This window comes from Ceratosolen solmsi, unplaced genomic scaffold (genome assembly GCF_000503995.2).
Source record: "Ceratosolen solmsi marchali unplaced genomic scaffold, CerSol_1.0 scaffold45, whole genome shotgun sequence".
NCBI lineage: Eukaryota > Metazoa > Arthropoda > Insecta > Hymenoptera > Agaonidae > Ceratosolen > Ceratosolen solmsi.
This window is the reverse complement of record NW_011948436.1, coordinates 2653023-2671470: the sequence shown is the minus strand read 5'-3', so window position 1 is coordinate 2671470 and position 18448 is coordinate 2653023. Positions and strand designations below refer to the sequence as shown.

The window sequence follows — 18448 nt, the reverse complement described above, 5'->3', positions numbered from 1 at the left end:
TGAGGGGGAAAACGAAGGAAATCAAGTGCCTCGTGCTTTTCCATCGGAATTAGTAAAGAGAGCCGGCGGCAGCAGGAAGCAGAAAATTTCCATGAAAAAAATGTCCGCCTGTGTGGGACGCGCTACCGAGGCAGCTAAGCCGGTAGTCCTCTCCCGCTCTCCTGGCAGCGGCTGCTTCTTCGGCCAGTTATCCGAGTTATCATAGAGCTTCCGGCCAAGGCACGATTAAGCATAATTTTCTCTGCCGCGCCGAAAAGCCAGGCCTCCGGACGTCCCACACTCGCGCAAAAATGAACACTCGCGAAAAGCGACGACGACGGGCGCGTGCGCGCGATCGCCGCCTTAGGAAGGGGGCGAAAGGTCCTCGCGAGCAAAGTGGGAACCCCCCGTCCTCGCGATGTATATATAGAGGCCTTGATAAACGTCGGGTCGACGCAGTTATCGCGCAACGGACGGGATGCCGGGGACGTCGCTGCTGCTGCCGTTGCTGCTGTCGGTGGTGCTGGTGCTGGTACTGGTGGCGTGGGCGCCAGGCATCGAGGCCGCCTACGGACGCGGGGGCCCGGGGGCGCGTTTCGGCAGGGCGCCGCTCCTCGAGCGCTTCGCCTGGCGAATCCTCGACTGGAACTACCCAAGCGAGTTGAGCAGGCAACAGGCCATCGCTAGCGGGGAGTACAGACCGGAGAACGCCCTCCCCGTCGGCATCGAGATCTGGCGCGACAAGCTCTTCGTCACCGTGCCCAGGTGGAGGAACGGTCAGTTGATTATACGGGCCGAAGGATCGGACCGTCTCCCTCGTAGACACCAGCCTAACGGAAGTTCCCTTAGACGATGCCCTTCGCGCTTCCCCGTCATGGGTGGTGCGTCGCTCCTTCTTCCTCGCCTCGCCGCCTTCTTCTTCTTCTTTTGGAAGGATAGCAGGGCGAGGTGGGGGGTGGGGGTAGGGGGGGGGAGAGAAGCGAGGCGTCACACGCGACCCCATCTTCTAGGGGGTGGGGGGGGGGAGAGAAGCGAGCCGTCACACGCGACCCCATCTTCTAGCGCGAGCGTAAGAGTGTCGGGGAAAGATATTTATCGTCAACATTAACGAATTCCCAGCGCCCTTATCTTCACGACGAGCTGGCTGCCTTAAAGCGCTTAGACGAGCGCGTGCGCCACTACCACCACAACCACCATCCCCTTATCCCCCCCCACACACACACACACACACACCACCCACCCTCCGCTCCACGGGTCTTTAAGAGCCGTTCTTTGCCAGGACTCGCTCCACGATATTATGTCAAAGTCGCCGAATCGTACGGGCGAGCGTAAATCGTGAGACGCTAAATATCGGAGATTCGTAATCTTAAGTATAGTTTTGCTTTGGTCCATAAATGGTATTGGAATTTTTTATCTTTTTGATGAAACGAGAAGCTTCGGCCAATGCTTAAGTTTAACTAATCTTTGCTTTGAAGAAGATGATAGAAATTAACGTTAAGTTAATTATTAAGGACTAAATAGGACTTGTTTTTAACGCGTTGGTGAAAGACAATACGACAGTTAGGAAAGAGCGACTCGAATCAAACGAATTAATAAAATGCGAGCGATACGTAATGGTTTGAGCGATAAGATTGAAAATTTCATAAAATATCAAAATGATAAATTGAAGTTTTTTCTTCTATTTTTCTTTTTTGTTCATGTTCGTTATTACATTTATCTAATAAATTACGTTACACAAGGATTTATAATCGTGCATACTCGACCGCCATGTGCGTAGGGACTTGGTTCTTTTCGGTAAAATGAGTTAAAACGTTTACGTGTGCACGACGAGCGAGCAAAAGAACATTAAACAATTATGTCTAATTACGTGTTTTCTTCATTGTACTATTTAGCATTAAATATACGGGTAACTCTCGTGTAAGAGGCCAATATACTTTCCAGGCACGGTGGTTGAACTTTTTCGGATTAATTATTATATAATAGTTATTGCTTTGTTTTCTCATTTTCTGCCATAAAAAATTTATGTTCATTATTTTTGTGAAAATAATACGAGACTACAGGTTACTTTAAAATGTAAATTAATACGTAAATAACAGTTTTACGGTAGTTTATCATAAAATTACATCTTTTTATTTATCATTTCTGTTATGTTTTTTTTTTTATTTATTTATTGAAACAATCAAACTAAATTACTTACATATATATATACGATTAAGTAATTTAATAGTTTATTCACTAATAAGTAGATTAAGTAGAGGATTGAGTTGGAAAAATTGGCCGACGTATTTTTTGCATTAAATGCCACATCAAGTTTTTTCATAACGATTCTGATACTATTAAAATTCACATATTTAAGTAGTTTAAAATTTTAAACTAAATATTGCTTACGTAATTAATAGATATATAAAGCGATATTTTCATAAAAATTCATTTTATAATCATTATAAAATGACGTTTGGTTAGATTACTCATTAAAATATATTCTATTAGTAAAAATTCTCATTATAAAGGAAAGTATCGTTATTTGTTTCTTTTTCTTTTTTTTTTCTTTTTCTTTTTTTTTTTTATTAAAAGTAAATTCGAAAGGATATTACAGTCGGTACTAAAAATTTTTGCTTCGTTTCGTACTTTTTTCTCTCTTTCTTTATTTTTTCTTTTTTCGTAAAATTATAAGAAAGACAAATTAAAATATTATTAAATTATAGTATATATATATATATATATATATATATATATATACATATTGCATTGAAAAATGTTTAACACTATACAAGCTACACAGTGAGCGTGCATAAAGAGTGCTACATAATTAACATAAATGGGAAAAATATAATATTAAGTAAGCATTACAAACCATGTATTTAAATGCAATATAATTAAATGTTTTCTTGTTATCCGACAAAACTTACAAAATAAAAAAAAAAATAATAATAATAATAATAATGAAAAAATAACTCAAATTCCTCGTTCTATAATATTATATGAAGAAATCTGTATAAGAATTTTCGCAATTAACCGAAACACACGACTTTTAAAAATACTTCAAGTGCGATGCATTTTACCATAATGCAAACGAAAGGATCTTCATTAATGGATCAAAGATAAAATGCGTGTACTTAACATTTATTAATCTACGTATTTAGTCTGAATATCTCAATTGACGATTAAAAAAAATCGCCTGCATAATCAAGCTAATAATTTAAATACACGAAATATCAAAAAAGTTGTGCGATGAATGTATCGGTAGCTCGTCGTAATTATAAAATGTGGGAACTCATTATTATAATTATTTATAAAATGAGCTACAATGAAAAAGACCAAAAAAAAAAAAAAAAAAATAATAATAATAATAATAATAATAATAAGAAGAAGAAGAAGAAGAAGAAGAAGAATAAGAAGAAGAATAAGAAGAAGAGAGAGATAAAAAGTAACGTTCACAAAAGTAGTTATTCATATTAGAGTATTAAAATTAATGCTAATTACTGCCAATCTTGTTTTCCGATCTATCATTTTTAAATTCAAATAAATATCAATTTATTTATAAACGCAGTTAGACCATATTTTGGAAAACTGTGAAAAAATTACATAAGACACGTTATCGCGTAAAAATTTAACTCCAATGTAAACACTTGAATTACATTTGAGAAAAAAGTTCCTCCTACATCTTCTATTTTCTTATGTTGATTTTCCCGTGCCCGTGTGCGTAAGTCAAATGTATTCGCAATTTATAGAAATCGACATATTAAGAAATTACAACTCAGTGGCTTTAGACCTGACTTATCCGCCATTAATTAAGAGCGCGATGCAAAATATCGCATACGTCTGAGCTATAAATGCAATTAAAATTTCTGAGATTGCCAATCTACGAACTCAACGCGTATCCCGTCTTTTCGAATGCGATCCCGCCCCCGGATACGGCCACTCGATCCTTTCCCACCGCTGCGGAACTTTGGCCCCACGATTATCGGAAGTGCTCGGTGCAACCTGTCGCGAGCTAATTCAATTTCGGCTGCAACTGCAAAGGTGCGGGGGCGCGCTACAGATGACGCTACGTGCCTCGCGACCGAGGCTGCACTTGATGTGACATAGAGATCGTCACGGCGCGGCGATCTAGGGGATCGACGGGGGCAACAGCCGTAGTGGGCAGGGGGATGGGGAGGGGGGGGCGGGGAGGAGAGGAAGGGGATTTCGAGCGAAAGCATTTTTCGAGGAATAAGTAATCGGCTCGGCTAATTACGTATTAATTATACATTTAAAAAGAAAATGTAGTTTAGTTTTTCTTATATTTTTGCCATTGTTGGACATTCATTGGACGAGCCGCGCGCGCTACCGACCGACTAACTGCTTGACTTTATGTAAATTTCATATTGCCGTTGATTTTCTTTAAATTGGGTAAATCGATTTTACGGAGCCTTTGAATTAATCTAACCAAACGCGAGCGCAATCTGTCGAATGTAGAGCATAGTAGATTCAAACATAGTTTTAAGTCATAAAACGAAAAATAGCTCCGAGATTTATATACAATTTAATATTATCCACAAATTGATTTAACTATCAAGCTCTTTTAAACTTATTTTCCTTGTTTTTTTTTTTGTTTTTTGTTTTTTGTTTTTTTTTGTTTCTTTTAATTATTTTTTATTTTTTTTTTTTATTTTTTATTGCCTGCTATTATATATTATTTCGAATATGATTGCCGCCTAAAGCAGAGTAAAGGGCAGCGTAAAATGTTCGTTAGGTTATAGTTGATGTCTCCTATCAACATATTTGTAAGCAGTAAGCGTTAATAAGTGAATTACGCTTTATGCGAATTTCATGAAAATGAAGTAAACTCTTGCAACTCTTTTCTTCGGATAGAATTCAAAATTTTGAAAATTTCTTATCAACATCTATAGTTACAATATTTTACCGAATTAGCTTTGATTAATTATGTAAGAATTATTATTTCACTTGCCATTATTGTAATTTATTATTGAAATTTTAATAAAGTACGAATGTTATAAAGACAGCTAGAAAATGCAAAATATTTCAATAATGATTGATAGCGGTAAAGCTTGGTTGCCTAGATTCACTTTGAAATAAAATTTAAATATTCGTTATAATAGCTGGTGGTGAGATAAAATTTTCATTCATCTCGTACCAATCTCCTAGAAATTGTAATAATGTACTTTCATAATCTTAGATGATAAATACTCAATATGTTAATAGATTTTTAAGAAAAATCTAAGTAGTCTGCTTTTTGGGAACGTCGTCCTAAAAAATTTTCCCCTAAATTTTATTCCTTCTTCTGGGCCAATTATTTATTATCCTCAACATGTTTATTATTCACGTATTTTTGTTTATAATAATAATTATCTCGACATTACTCAAATAATTGATATTAACTTTCATGTTCACAACGGCAGCAGGCAATCATCGTGCCTTTGAAAGCCTTTCACCAAACCTATATCGTAATAACGAAGGATGATTGAAGTTAAACACATCGGTTGTTTACATTGCACTGGCATATTACATACATTGTGTACTGTTCTGGTATAACTAGAAAATTAATCACAGATTGCGAAATGATATATAACGGTCAAATAACGAGTTCATTTGTAAAACGAAAGTGCTAATGACGGCTGGCGTGAGACTCGGAGAATTGAAATTCTCTGTACGTAATGTACAAACTTACATGTTATGGGCTCGCGTGTCATTTTTTGCGAAGGTGTATAATAAGGGGAGAAATCGCGCAACAGTTACAACGAGGAAAAACTATGTATGCACGTACGACACGAATAAGTAGTCTCTAGTAGCCTTAACGGACAATAACATTAAATAAGTTTGTCTAAAAGTGTTATCTTTTTATTTTATGAAATCATCTAGAGCATAATCATACTTCCTCTTGAGTCACCAAGATAACGAAATTTACAAACGAATGGCAAATTAATGTTCATCCCATAAAATAGCACGAGATGCGCGCCAAGTAAATAAAAAAAGCAATTAATTTTAACTTGATACTAATAAAGTCAGTTAACAAATTATTGATTTTATTTATGGCTTGTGAAAAAGTAATCTCTAACATATCGTCTTTTCATGTCATTCATAAGTCAAATTGAGTTGAGAAAGAGTTTTTTTTTTTTTTTTTTACTTTTCTTTGATTTAAATCCCAAGTGCAACTAGTAATTGAACGCCTGTTAATCTTAAGTTAATAGTTTTGAGAAATAAGGATAAAACGGCATAATAATTAAACGCAAACGAGAAGTTGTAGGCTATTTAAATGAAGTACGATATGTAGCCAACACCACTTTCGTGTAGGAATTACCTGCTTTTTTCTCTCACGGCTATACCAAGTTAAATACAACCATCACGCAAGAACGTTTACGACAGCGTAATGCCCTATCAACAAACGATTCTTTTGTAGCAAATGGAATCGACTTCTCAGAAGAAACAATCTTTCTTAATGCTTAATGTAAGTATCGAATTAGTAGTCGATCAAATAAATAATGTAAGTATTCGGGAATTGATCGTGTTCTTAAATCGACTCGCAACAATATCATTTGATTTTCTTCTTCTAATTTTTCTAAAGGGAAAAAAATTACAAAAACAAAAAACAAAACAAAAACAAACAAAAACAAACAAAAAAATAAATAACAATCGTAGAAACACGTTAATAAATTTTATAAATTTTACAAATTTGTCGATTAATTACAAATTAAATAATGCCTTCTTAATTAAAATTGTAGCTACAAATTACGTTTGTAATTTATTTCATTTATTGAATTAGTTATTTATTTATATGTTTATACACAATTACAAATGCTGACAAACATTTTATTCTGACGTAAATTTCAATCCAAATATAATAAATTCGTTTATCTAAATTTCGTTCTCTCGAAATCTCTAGTTTTTAAAAATCATTTCATAAGCAGTTAATGTAATGCGACGCTTTAAAGTAAACACATTTAACCTGTCGCAATGAATTTAAAAATTTGCAATATTCACAGTCTAAACTTCCGATCACTTTATTATTTTGTAACATACATTGCACTGCCTTTTCAATATTTTATAATTTTAATGCTCATATATTTAAGAAAGCGTTACTTTTAAATGTTATATCACGCGAATAAATACTCACAGCGCTTTTAAATTCTTAAATCCACCGTAAATAAAGTTGTTAACCACGTAACCTTGTGCAACGTAAGAAAGCGTATAGATTAAAGTAAAAAAAAAAAAGAAAAAAAATTTGGCTTAGCGATACATATTAAGCAGATTTGTGAAGTTTGGCGACAACGTATATTATATAACAAATTCAAACTAATCGCAAAAAGTTGTAGTCGCTGCAATAATAAACATTCACACTAAATTCTAATGAGTCTCGATTACCAAAGATATTCGTATCGATTATTTCCGACACGTTAAGTAATAATTACATTAATTGGAAGCTCGCGCTAGTATACAATTTACGCCAATGTCGCGCGAAAGCCACTCTACATTACGCATTAAAATATATTCCGCTGGCAATAAACAAAAAATAAGGAGAAAAAAAACGTTTCCCCAGCTGCCAGATACGAAATCGAGAAATCGACACTTACGAGTTACGAGGTGAGCAGGAGGGCGAGCGTATGGGTGGTGGTGGAGGAGGAGGAGGAGGATGTTGGGGGGGGGGAGCAGAATCCAGTGTAAGATTGGCAGGTACTTGACGGTAACGGTAATTCCCAACCTGCCCCCGAGAGTCGCAGCGCGCAACAAATTGCAACAGCATCGGAGAGCACCTTTGTCCGAGCTTCCCGCGTGACTCCGGCGCGAGAGGAAGAAAGGCTGGTCCTTTGTGCGGACCGGACACAATGGCAACCGGAAGCCGGTAGCGCGCGCACCAAGTTTTCGAGGTCCGCTTTGATCCGCCCACGCGGCGAGTCTCTCGGCAACCCTCCTACTCCATCTCTCCCCCCGCCCCTCCGCCCCACCCTACCCCTCGGTCATCCCCCATCCGGCGATCAATATTTTCCGCGCAATTTTCACGGGTCGATTGTTCGCGCTTCGACGCGCTTCTTTTGCCAACGACGGAGCTCACGAGCCACACTTCCATGAAATCGGGAGCTCCAACGATTCCAGCGATATAATGCGCCGTTGGATCATTTTCTAGGCCTTCGAAGAACGTGAATTCGTCACGTTTATTGCGTTAAAATTACATTATACGTTTAAAGACGCGTGCACACTGTGCATTTCTCTCCCTCTACGGGCCGTATTATTGCCTGACGCCCTATTAAATGTGCATAATTTATTAATGATTCTGCTTATAAGTCTCATGAAGATCGTATTGGTGAACTGTGTGCATTTATTTATAGATCGTTTATACGGAGGCAGTAATGCTTTTGTCTGCATTTTACTGGCATACGTATTACTTAGGCCACTGGTATTATTATCAAATGGCGCAGGAAATAAATTCCATTCAAACGAAACTTTTTTTTTCCCTTTTGAATCAAGTTGAATGGGACTTTTCATACGTATTTGACATTATTTGAATGCGCTTTTAGCCGAGCTTTACCTCTTTATATAAGGAAACAGTGTATATATTTGTAGAAAGTGAAATAGCCCAATTCGTAGTAATATTTGAAATTTTAATAATGGCACGAGGCTAAAAATTTTAAAAATATTAAAAATTTTACAGGTAGGGAACTGTTTGTCAAACTTAATGTATAAAAGATTGAGGAGAACGATTTTTCTTTATGGCCTACTTTATCTATCGAATATATATTTGAAAACTTTTAAATATTTAATATTCCAGTTTGCAACGATTAAATTTTATATAACTTTAAAGAAACAAAGTAGTGTTATTCGTTTCTTACTTACTTCGAACGAGTCTTGTGATTTAATAAATCGAAATCTACATTGATGATAAAATTATTTATAACATATCGTTTGTGTTTATAATATGCCGTTGACGACATCGATACCTAAGGAGTTTCTCAAATAAATCGATTTTCTAATTTTTTTTTTTTTTTTTTTTTTTTTTTTTTTTTTTTTTTTGTTATCAACTTTAACTTATTTTAGTTAATTCGTAATTTATTGATTTCAATGTCATTGATCGATTTGAGCAAACTAATGATTTATTATTTTAAATTACATTTTGTAATTATACGAGGAGACTTACCATATTATACGCAACAATTACTTTTATTTATTATTATACATTAGCATGTATTGGTAATAACGACGCTTAAATTTTATTTAATAAAGCGATTATAGTAAATAAGAAACTAAAAAGTAATTTGATTTTAGGTTAAAAATATAATTCGCTCCGAGAATGTATTCTATTTCTTTGCTTTTCCTTTTTTTTTTTTTTTTTTTTTTTGTTTTAACTATTCTATTAACTAAATTCCATAATTATCTAAACGTTGAATAAGTAAGTTACAATGTTCATAAAAAGTTTCTTTATCTATGAGATTGTTATTTAATCTAAAAGTCGCGTAGAACTAGCCATAAATCATTTTTCAAAGGTTTCCTAAATTTATCAATCTTCTATTCGTTATCCTACGATCCTTGTGCTTAACACCCACTTTTTGTCTTTTTTCTTACTTTTTCATTTTTATTCTTCCCCGACCGCTCTTTTTCATTCTCTCCCTCATTCTCGTTTTCGAATATAGTCTGGACGGTTTCCGCTCCGCGACAAAAGTAAAACGGACCAAAATCTTAAATGGTGGACTTGCACTATTCGATTCTCTCTTTCGTACAAATTCCTTTAGTATGGCTCTCCTTAAACTTCTTCGGTCACTGCTTCCTTCCTCACGACGCCTTTGTTTAAATCGTCCATACATTTATTAAAAGACTCGATTAGAAAATATCTTTAACTTTCACGTTCGTACTTATTTTTTACATTATCCTTTAATCAACATTTATGTCGCTTTTGCACACACACACACACACACACACACACACACATATATAATCCGTACACTTGTTTTCTTAATTGTATTTTATGTATTAGCCAATTAATACGATTTAGAAAGTACAGAATATAAAAATAAATACTGAATTCCATCGGTACTCTCATTTGTTCGGCGCACATTGCTTCCTATTCAAACAAACGGTTAAACAACTAAAAGAGCTTCATTCACATTTATTTAATGTTTTATTTTGTATTTTAACGTACAAAATAAAATGAGCCGGGAGCATTGAGTTAAATAACCTTCGAATATAGCGAAGGATTGATTAAATCGCATTACAAGCATGGAATAGGCAAATTCAGTATGACAACGTTAATAAACATCATACGGAAATCTATTGCATCGATTAATCAAATGCTGCTGTACATGTATTCCCTCTTGTCTTTTTTTTTTCTTCCAACCAGATGAGTCCCTCATTGCGCCCCTTTGGCCTAAACTTCCACCCCGTGCCTTACTTCTTCGCTCTCCCTTCTCTTCGCCCTCGTCGTTCTTCTATAATTTTTAATTCATCTCTCTTCCCGCGTGTCAATCTTAATTCACTTTACAGTTGAATGGGCTCATTCACGTCTCTTTTCTCCTTTGCTCGTGTTCGTTCATTGTACCATTAAAAAAAAAAAAAAAAAAAAAAAAAAAAAAAAAAAAAAAAAAAAAAAAAAAAAAAAAAAAAAAAAAAAAAAAACAACAACAACAACAATAAAAAAAGACGTAAAAGAAGACGAGAAAGAAGAAGAAAAAGAAGAAGGAGAAGAAAAAGTACGAGCGTACAAACTTAATGATGCTGTATTCTCTGCTTGCACACATATGCATGAGCTCCTTGAAGAAAGAAAGGAAGAAGTCTTCATCTTCGCAGCGTTTATTCTTCGGGTGAGCTGTGCGCTCGGCTTTTTTCCCCTTTTGTTCAAAGGTGGCCTACTGGAATGTAATGCGATATCCAGTGACTTCCCAACGGGTTGATCTTCAAAGAGAACGTTAACCGAACACATGTTATCCAAGATTTATTTAAATAAGGCCTAGATTGAAGAAATTTTTTGAACTAGTGTTGGGACTGAGATGAGCACTAGTTATTCCACGGGGTTGCCAACAAATTCTCTCAATGTATTAAACTTTGTAATGCTCGTCTTAAGGATATTGTCGATTTTCCTAGAATTTTAGGAAGGCAATGAACGAAGAACGAATTTAACGTAGCGTTTTTCGTTAACTACCGAAACCGGTATTTATTTTTAATGGCGTACAGTTTTTGTTTATTTTTGTTTTTTTTTTTCTCGGTTTGTTTTTAATTTATAATTCCAGTAAGTTTCCTGTTAAACGCATGTGTTGTTCATTAAAAGAATCAAGTGATTACATTTTAATTTAACAGCGTTTATTCGACTTTTCTTTTTCATCCTCATTTCTTGTTTCTTTTTCATTTATAATGAAATTATATTTTAAGGGGATGCAGACCTTAAAATATAATAAAAAAATTAAAGTAAATTGCGAGGCAATAAATTATACGAAAATTAATATTGCTATTAATTATAATGTATTAAAGTAAATTCCATAATGAGACAATTCATTCGAAACAATTACGTCAAATTACCAATATTCTTAAGGAATATTGAAAGGATCGTATCCTATCGTAATTTTCGTAATTGGTTTATTCGTATCTTAATCGATCAAAGCGAACGTACTATTTACGATACATCAAGAGTCTAATATACGCAATGCCAATGAAATCTTATATTATATCGTTTGTTGATTATAGGAATACCTGCCACGTTGAATTACATCCCCTTAGATGCTATTCGTGGTGGATCCCCTAAGCTTAATCCGTACCCTAACTGGGCTCAAAATATCGCTGGAGCGTGTGGAAGCGGACTCACCACCGTATACAGGTATGTTGTAATTCTTATCGAATTCATTTTTCAATCAATAGTAATTGATAGCGATAGCGATTTACTGTAGACGTCAGTGCCGATAACGAATCAGAACTATCTCGTTCGAATAGTAATACAAGCACTCATCGTAACTGCAATACATCTCGCTCCTTATTGATTGAAAAGCTTTGATCATTCGGAATTTCATTACAATCATAAGCTCAACATTGATTTATATCGTAATACCTTGTAATATACAGAAATTTCAAAATCCCTTCATTTTACAATTAAAACTAATATAAAAGGAAGACAAAAATGTTCAGGTATATTAATATTTTCGAGCATCAGTCAAATATTCATAACGAAATTGCTGCAATTAAGCTTTCAAGGCGCTATTAAAGTACGCCGTAATTAAGTCTTCCATAATTTTCATTTAATAGTACACGTGATAATTTAACGTTAAGATATCGTCGGAGAATCTTACGTTCTTTGCTTTGAAGCGTGCAAGTGTTTGCTTCATGCGTAACGCCATATACATATATATATATATATATATATATATATATATATATATATATATGCGCGATTCATCGTATCTCGTGATGCTTCAGCAACTTCCTTAACTAAGTTCACTGCAATGCTCCTTACTAACGATGTGCGCACGGCCTAAGCAACGCTGTAAAAGTCTTCGCTGTGCGCTTGAATGCGACGCGACATAAGAAATGCCAAACGTCGGAGAGAAAAGTTCTTAAGCGGATCCCCGCATCACAATGAGACATTCCAACTTGTGAATGACGACTCCCCACCCCCGTCACCGTTATTATTCTTCGCGGCATTTAACGATTGACGCGTGACGTGACGTATCATCCTCCCCAGGATCCACGCGGACGCGTGCAACAGGCTCTGGGTCCTCGATGTCGGCACTGTTGGCATTGGCAACACCACCGTTCAAGCCTGCCCGTACACCCTGAATGTCTTCGACCTGACCACCGATAAGATCCTGAGGCAATACAGACTCAGGCCCGAGGATGTCAACCAAGTGAGCAGCTTTTACACAACGACCTTTTCTCTATTCTCTCTTTCTCTCGCTTTGACTTTCCTCGGCTTATCCAGCCGCTCGGACCAATGCGCCTTTCCGTCTTGCTTCTTTCGGCGGAATGTCATTTTTTTCGTCTTCTTTTTTTTTTTTTCTTCATCTTCTTCTTCTTTTTTAACCACGGAGGAACCGAGGGAGACAATGAGCTCTAGATAAATAAGCGACTCCGGATGAGAATTCGTTCGCTCTCAGGAATTTATATATGGTAGCTAGCTTAATTAGTCGGAAATTTTTGTGGATTTTTTTCTTGACACTGGAATTCAAGTACACGAATATCGCTTTCACGTCGCATAACGACCATTTTTATTTATTACATACCGATGTCTTACGTTAAATAAAGCAGCTTCCTTAATGTTTAGAAGTATCGAATGGATTTTTATTTTTAAGCTGAATTGATATTGATTTTGGCCAATATTACACAGCACTTTCCTCTTAAATTCTGAACGTATGGTAGTATTTTCATGAATTTAGCAATTTAATGACAATTTCACTTTATAACCGATTTACAGGACATACCGCATAAAAATGCGATTGCACGAAAAATTTACTCCGACATTTTATTCGGCTATAATTTTAATTTTTAATAAACATACTTTTCTAAATTCATTAATGATATTTAGATAAGAGTATTTTGATTTTTGAGCTCAATGAATTTTATAATTAAAAAAAAAAAAGAAGAAGAAGGGCTTGAATTCAAAAGCCAATTTCATAATGCACGTATCTATATCTATACTATTGTACTTAAAACTTTATACGCAATTTATATGTTAATTGTTATAAAATAACAATTTTCCGCTTTATGAATGAATTTTTCATATATTTTACAAGAATGTATATCGATAATAATTTGAGAAAATTATGCTTCAACGATCATTGGAATGTGCTGCTCTGTTTACAAAAAAAAAAAAAAAACAAAACAAAACAAAAAAACAAAAATAATTCAATATGTTTTTATGCTATTTCACAACATTTACCTTTTATAAATAATATGGACCACCAAACTTCGATTAAAGTTGTTATTGCTTTAATATTCATTTAAGTATCGTAAACTTGTAAGTTTACGATAAAGTCATCATCGAATTTTCAGCTATAATCCACCAATGTATCGGTGCTTGTTCATATCGTTAAACGTTCGAGACGCAGATAGTTTTAAACAAAGCTCACAAGCAAAATAGTCAAATTTCAACTTGGCTAAGCAAAAAAAACAAAAATAATTGAAAGCTTCAAGAAAAAAAAATAGATGGAGAATTCTAAAGACGGCATTATCGAATTATTTAGTAAATAAGGCTAGACGCAGTAAACTAATAATCCACGAGGTCTCGGGAAGTGTAGGCCAGCGCATTCTTATTTACCAAATGATCCGGAAAAGCCTTTCGACTAGATAAGCGCGCGTCTATAATAGCCGCCACTCGTCTCCAGAACACCTTCATCGCCAACATCGCCGTTGATATTGGCAAGGGCGGCTGCGATGACGCATTCGCCTACATGTCGGACGAGCTCGGCTACGGCTTGATCGTATACTCGTGGCAGCAAAACAAGTCCTGGCGCATCTACCACAGCTACTTCATGCCGGATCCCCTCTCTGGCGATTACAACATCGGCGGCCTCAACTTCCAGTGGGGCGAGGAGGGCATCTTTGGGATGAGCCTCTCGCCCATCGCCCTTAACGGCTACCGCACCCTCTTCTTCCACCCGCTAAGCAGTAACCGCGAGTTCGCCGTGTCCACGAGGATCCTGAGGGACGAGAAGCTGGCCGAGAGCAGCTGGCACGAGTTCCAGGTAAACGATGGGCGGCCTCTCGAATCGGATAATTAAAGGTGTTAAAAGGAGGGATGAAGACGGGGGAAGTTTTACGAATAGACCTTGAGACTCGCGTTTACAGGCAGGGAGATATTTTTGACTACGACTGCGAAACTATTACGAAGGTACCCGCCGTCAGTGGGTCCGTCTTTTTCTACATTGCTAATCTCCATGGTCGTGCTGTTTAAAAATTGCTTATTTCTCAACGGACGCGTCCCGATCTTCCCGTGCCCCATTCGCCGATCCTCCCTCATCTACAATCGAGAAACCGTTGAAGATCATCATTGGGCTGTCTTAGGTGCTGCCTGAGCGCGGACCTCTCGGCCACTCGACCGCCGAGATCATTGACGAGAACGGACTTCAGTTCTTCAACCTGATCGACCAGAACGCGGTCGGCTGCTGGAATTCCCTGCTACCCTACGCCCCCGCCAACCAGGCGGTCGTCGCCAGGCACGACGAGGCCATGATCTTCCCCGCTGACGTTAAGGTAGGCGCGAGGAGAGCCTATTAGCGTCTCTCCGTTAATCCCTGTTCCCCTGCTCCTTCGGTTACTTCTTCAAGGACTGTCGCTCGCGAGACAAATATCAAACGATAATGAGGCAACATCCGAGGCTACAATTTGCTAAATGCGATATGCAAAGTAAGGACTCCGATGAAAATGTCTCGTATTTCTTTCGGGCATCGATTTTTTGCCCCCATCTCGTGATTTTTGCTTTTTTCTTTTTAACATTATGATGAACTCGCAATTACTGGCATTTAGAAAATATGCAAATACAGCAATAACCCGGGCCTGTGTAATAATACGTCTCTCGATGGTTTGATCGGCCCTGGACAAGTTATTTATTACGTGCCGTATTAAAGCATTTGATTTTTTTAATTGAACGATCTTTTTTTTTCTTTTAGTTTTTTTTTTCTCGATATTATATAATTAATTTTTGTTTACTAAATTCTGCCCTTTAATGACGCAATTACAAAAATGTATAACAATGTGTACGTTGTAGGTAACGTGATTCTTTTTGCGTACGCAATTATGGTACGAGCTCCATACCATTGTTGAACAATTGTACAAACAACCCCATTGAATTTTCTTCACAGATTATATCGTTCATGACGATCATAATAACAACAAAAAAACAACAACAACAACAACAACAACAACAACAACAACAACAATAATAATAATAATAATAACAATAGCCGAATTAAAAGCTTACTAAATGAAGAGGCTAACGAATAATCGAACGGCATAAGAACATAATTAAGTGATACAACAGCCAATGCTTAATTCGCGAATATTAATATATATTATTTAGAGTGTTCGACAATTTAATAATAATAAGTTAACTTTACGCAATGAAAAGGGAAAAGAGTCTAAGCTGCCAAAGAATAGTCATTATAATTACAAGTATTTAATCTTTGCTATACATTGTTAAGTACTTTAATGGGCATTCGGTAAAAAAAAAAAAGAGAAAATACAAAATTGTATGTGCTGTATATAATGTATAATCTCTTGACTAAAATGCAAAAATCTTTAGCCTGTTTATTATGAGCCAAGATTAACTGAATTATGCTCGCAATTAATATGATAAAATACTTGTTTTACATTTGAGGCAAAAGACAAAATAAATACCATATTTCATTTAAAATTTCAAAATTTATAATTTAGCGATTATGGTATTACGAAAGGAGAAATTGAGCGTCGTATTAATCAAAATTTGCGAACTGTTTTTATGTAAAGAAAATGGTCAACCTGATGAATGCCAAACTTATTTTTGAAACGCAGTGACTAAGTACGAATTAAATTTATTATAACACAAAGTTCTTAATGATATAGAATAAAAGTAACTAATAACAGCCTTATAATAATAATAACTTTAATGGCAAATGCAAATAATATCCTCGTGATATTTCATATTTCGAGTTTTTTCAGATTTTCGGCACGTATGACTTTTTATACAATTAAATATTAATAACCAATAGCCATAAACGAGGATAAACGAGCAAGTCCAAAAAAAAAAAACAAACAAACAAACAAACAAACGAACATACAAAAATAATAATAATAATAAAGTAAATAAATAAATTTCTTGTTTAAAATTATAATTCTATAATGTAATATGCTCGTTCGATTCACGTAAGCCATAAAATATGGAATGAAAAATAAAAACTTTGGAATACGAAAGAAGCACATATTTGCTTAAAGTTGCTATGCGAACGACAGAAATTTGCATGTACGTCAAGAAGCTCCGAGAAGTGCAATGAAAGTGCAAATCATGAATTATGCTCTGATGTATCTCCCATCTCCCATCTCCCAAAAAAAAAAAATCCTACGACCATTTACATTTCGGCAAAACTTGCTCGAAACTGGATAGGTCTACGATAAACAGCAGCTTCCGTTTGGCAGGTGAACCGAGGTCTGCTCTGGCTCATGACGGACCGCATGCCGGTCTTTCTCGTCGCCAGTCTCAACTACACGGACGTGAACTTCCGGATACTGACGGTGCCGGTGCGGGACGCCATTGCCGGGACGGTCTGCGACAACTCGCCCTGGACGTACGCGGGTAATCAGCTGTGGTGGGACCGATGATGTCCCCGTCGTCGTTAGATGCGTGGATCCGAGGAGATATTGATCGACGAACGACAGATCGCATGCTTATTTGGAAATTGGAGCTTTTCGGCGTAATCGAACGCTCGACGATCGCCCCGAGGATAAAACTTTCTCGCGCATACTAAATTATTCTAAATGATAAAAGTGCGCTACTTATCTCGAGTATTTTGGCCAAACGATCGATCCATTGCGCACGAATCTCGAAAAACTTTGCAAGCTTCTCGCGAGATGGATAGATCCATTTAAAGTTGTTTCAAAAGTTTAACTTTACTTGAACCAGCATGAGATGACGATTATGATATTATGAGAATGACGAAACGCTATTAATACGAAAAATCTTCGTTATTTTGAAAGATATTCTGTTAATTTTGTGTAAATATATTACACGTTGGTATAAAATTCGTAAAATTGACGGATTAATGTTGAGCGTGTCGAGCGGGGAAGAAAAGAAAATTAGTGGATGCAATGGCATTCGTTTTTAATTAATTTAATTAATCTTCTAGCATTACGAAGGAAGAAAATTAAATGACATTGAGCAAATGCTATTTTCTTGTCTACATTGCCATGGCGACTGATTCGACCTGAAATGAATTAAATCCGTCGGATGAACGTAAATATGTCTTGCAAATTTTTGTTTTTTTTTTAATTTTTGAATCTAAGTAACGCGTTCTTTGTAAATTTGTTACCACTGCCACTAATTACGAGTCTTTACGGGTTTCTCGTGTAACCTTTAAAAATTCGATGACTGATTTTGAAATCACATTTGTATATATTTTTTATATTTCCAATTTCCACGTATGTGTAGATTCCAAGATGTGCAATATTTTTTTAATTTTCATAACCACAATCGTTGTTCGTTTTATGCATACTTCTCTGCAAATATTTCAAATATTCGTCTATTAATTTCCTGTGAATATATCATTGAGAAAAAATAAATAAAAATAAATAATAATACTAATATAATATACTCAATAAAGGGCAATTAATTAAGCTTTTATCATTGCAGGAAAATCATATTATATTATTATTAATGCTAAAAGTCTATGTATCCGTGATGTTTACGAAGGAGAATAAAAAGAAAAAAGAGAAAAAATCGAAAAAACAAGCTCAACATGTATATTTAATTTAGTTTTGCTCCTTTTCTTTCATCCTTCTACAAAAATGTCAAAACTCGTAAAATTTATAACCA

The 18448-nt window shown here is 35.8% G+C and overlaps 1 protein-coding gene across 1 annotated transcript; it reads left to right on the top strand.

Moving 5' to 3' along the window:
* The first annotated feature begins 441 nt into the window (after nt 1-441).
* On the top strand, nt 442-17631 carry Y-y (yellow-y). Its single transcript, XM_011503196.1, has 6 exons — nt 442-755; nt 11644-11773; nt 12632-12794; nt 14271-14630; nt 14950-15138; nt 17056-17631. The coding sequence occupies exons 1-6, from the start codon at nt 458-460 to the stop codon at nt 17236-17238; spliced, it is 1323 nt and encodes a 440-aa protein (XP_011501498.1). The 5' UTR covers nt 442-457; the 3' UTR covers nt 17239-17631.
* The last annotated feature ends 817 nt before the right edge of the window (nt 17632-18448 follow it).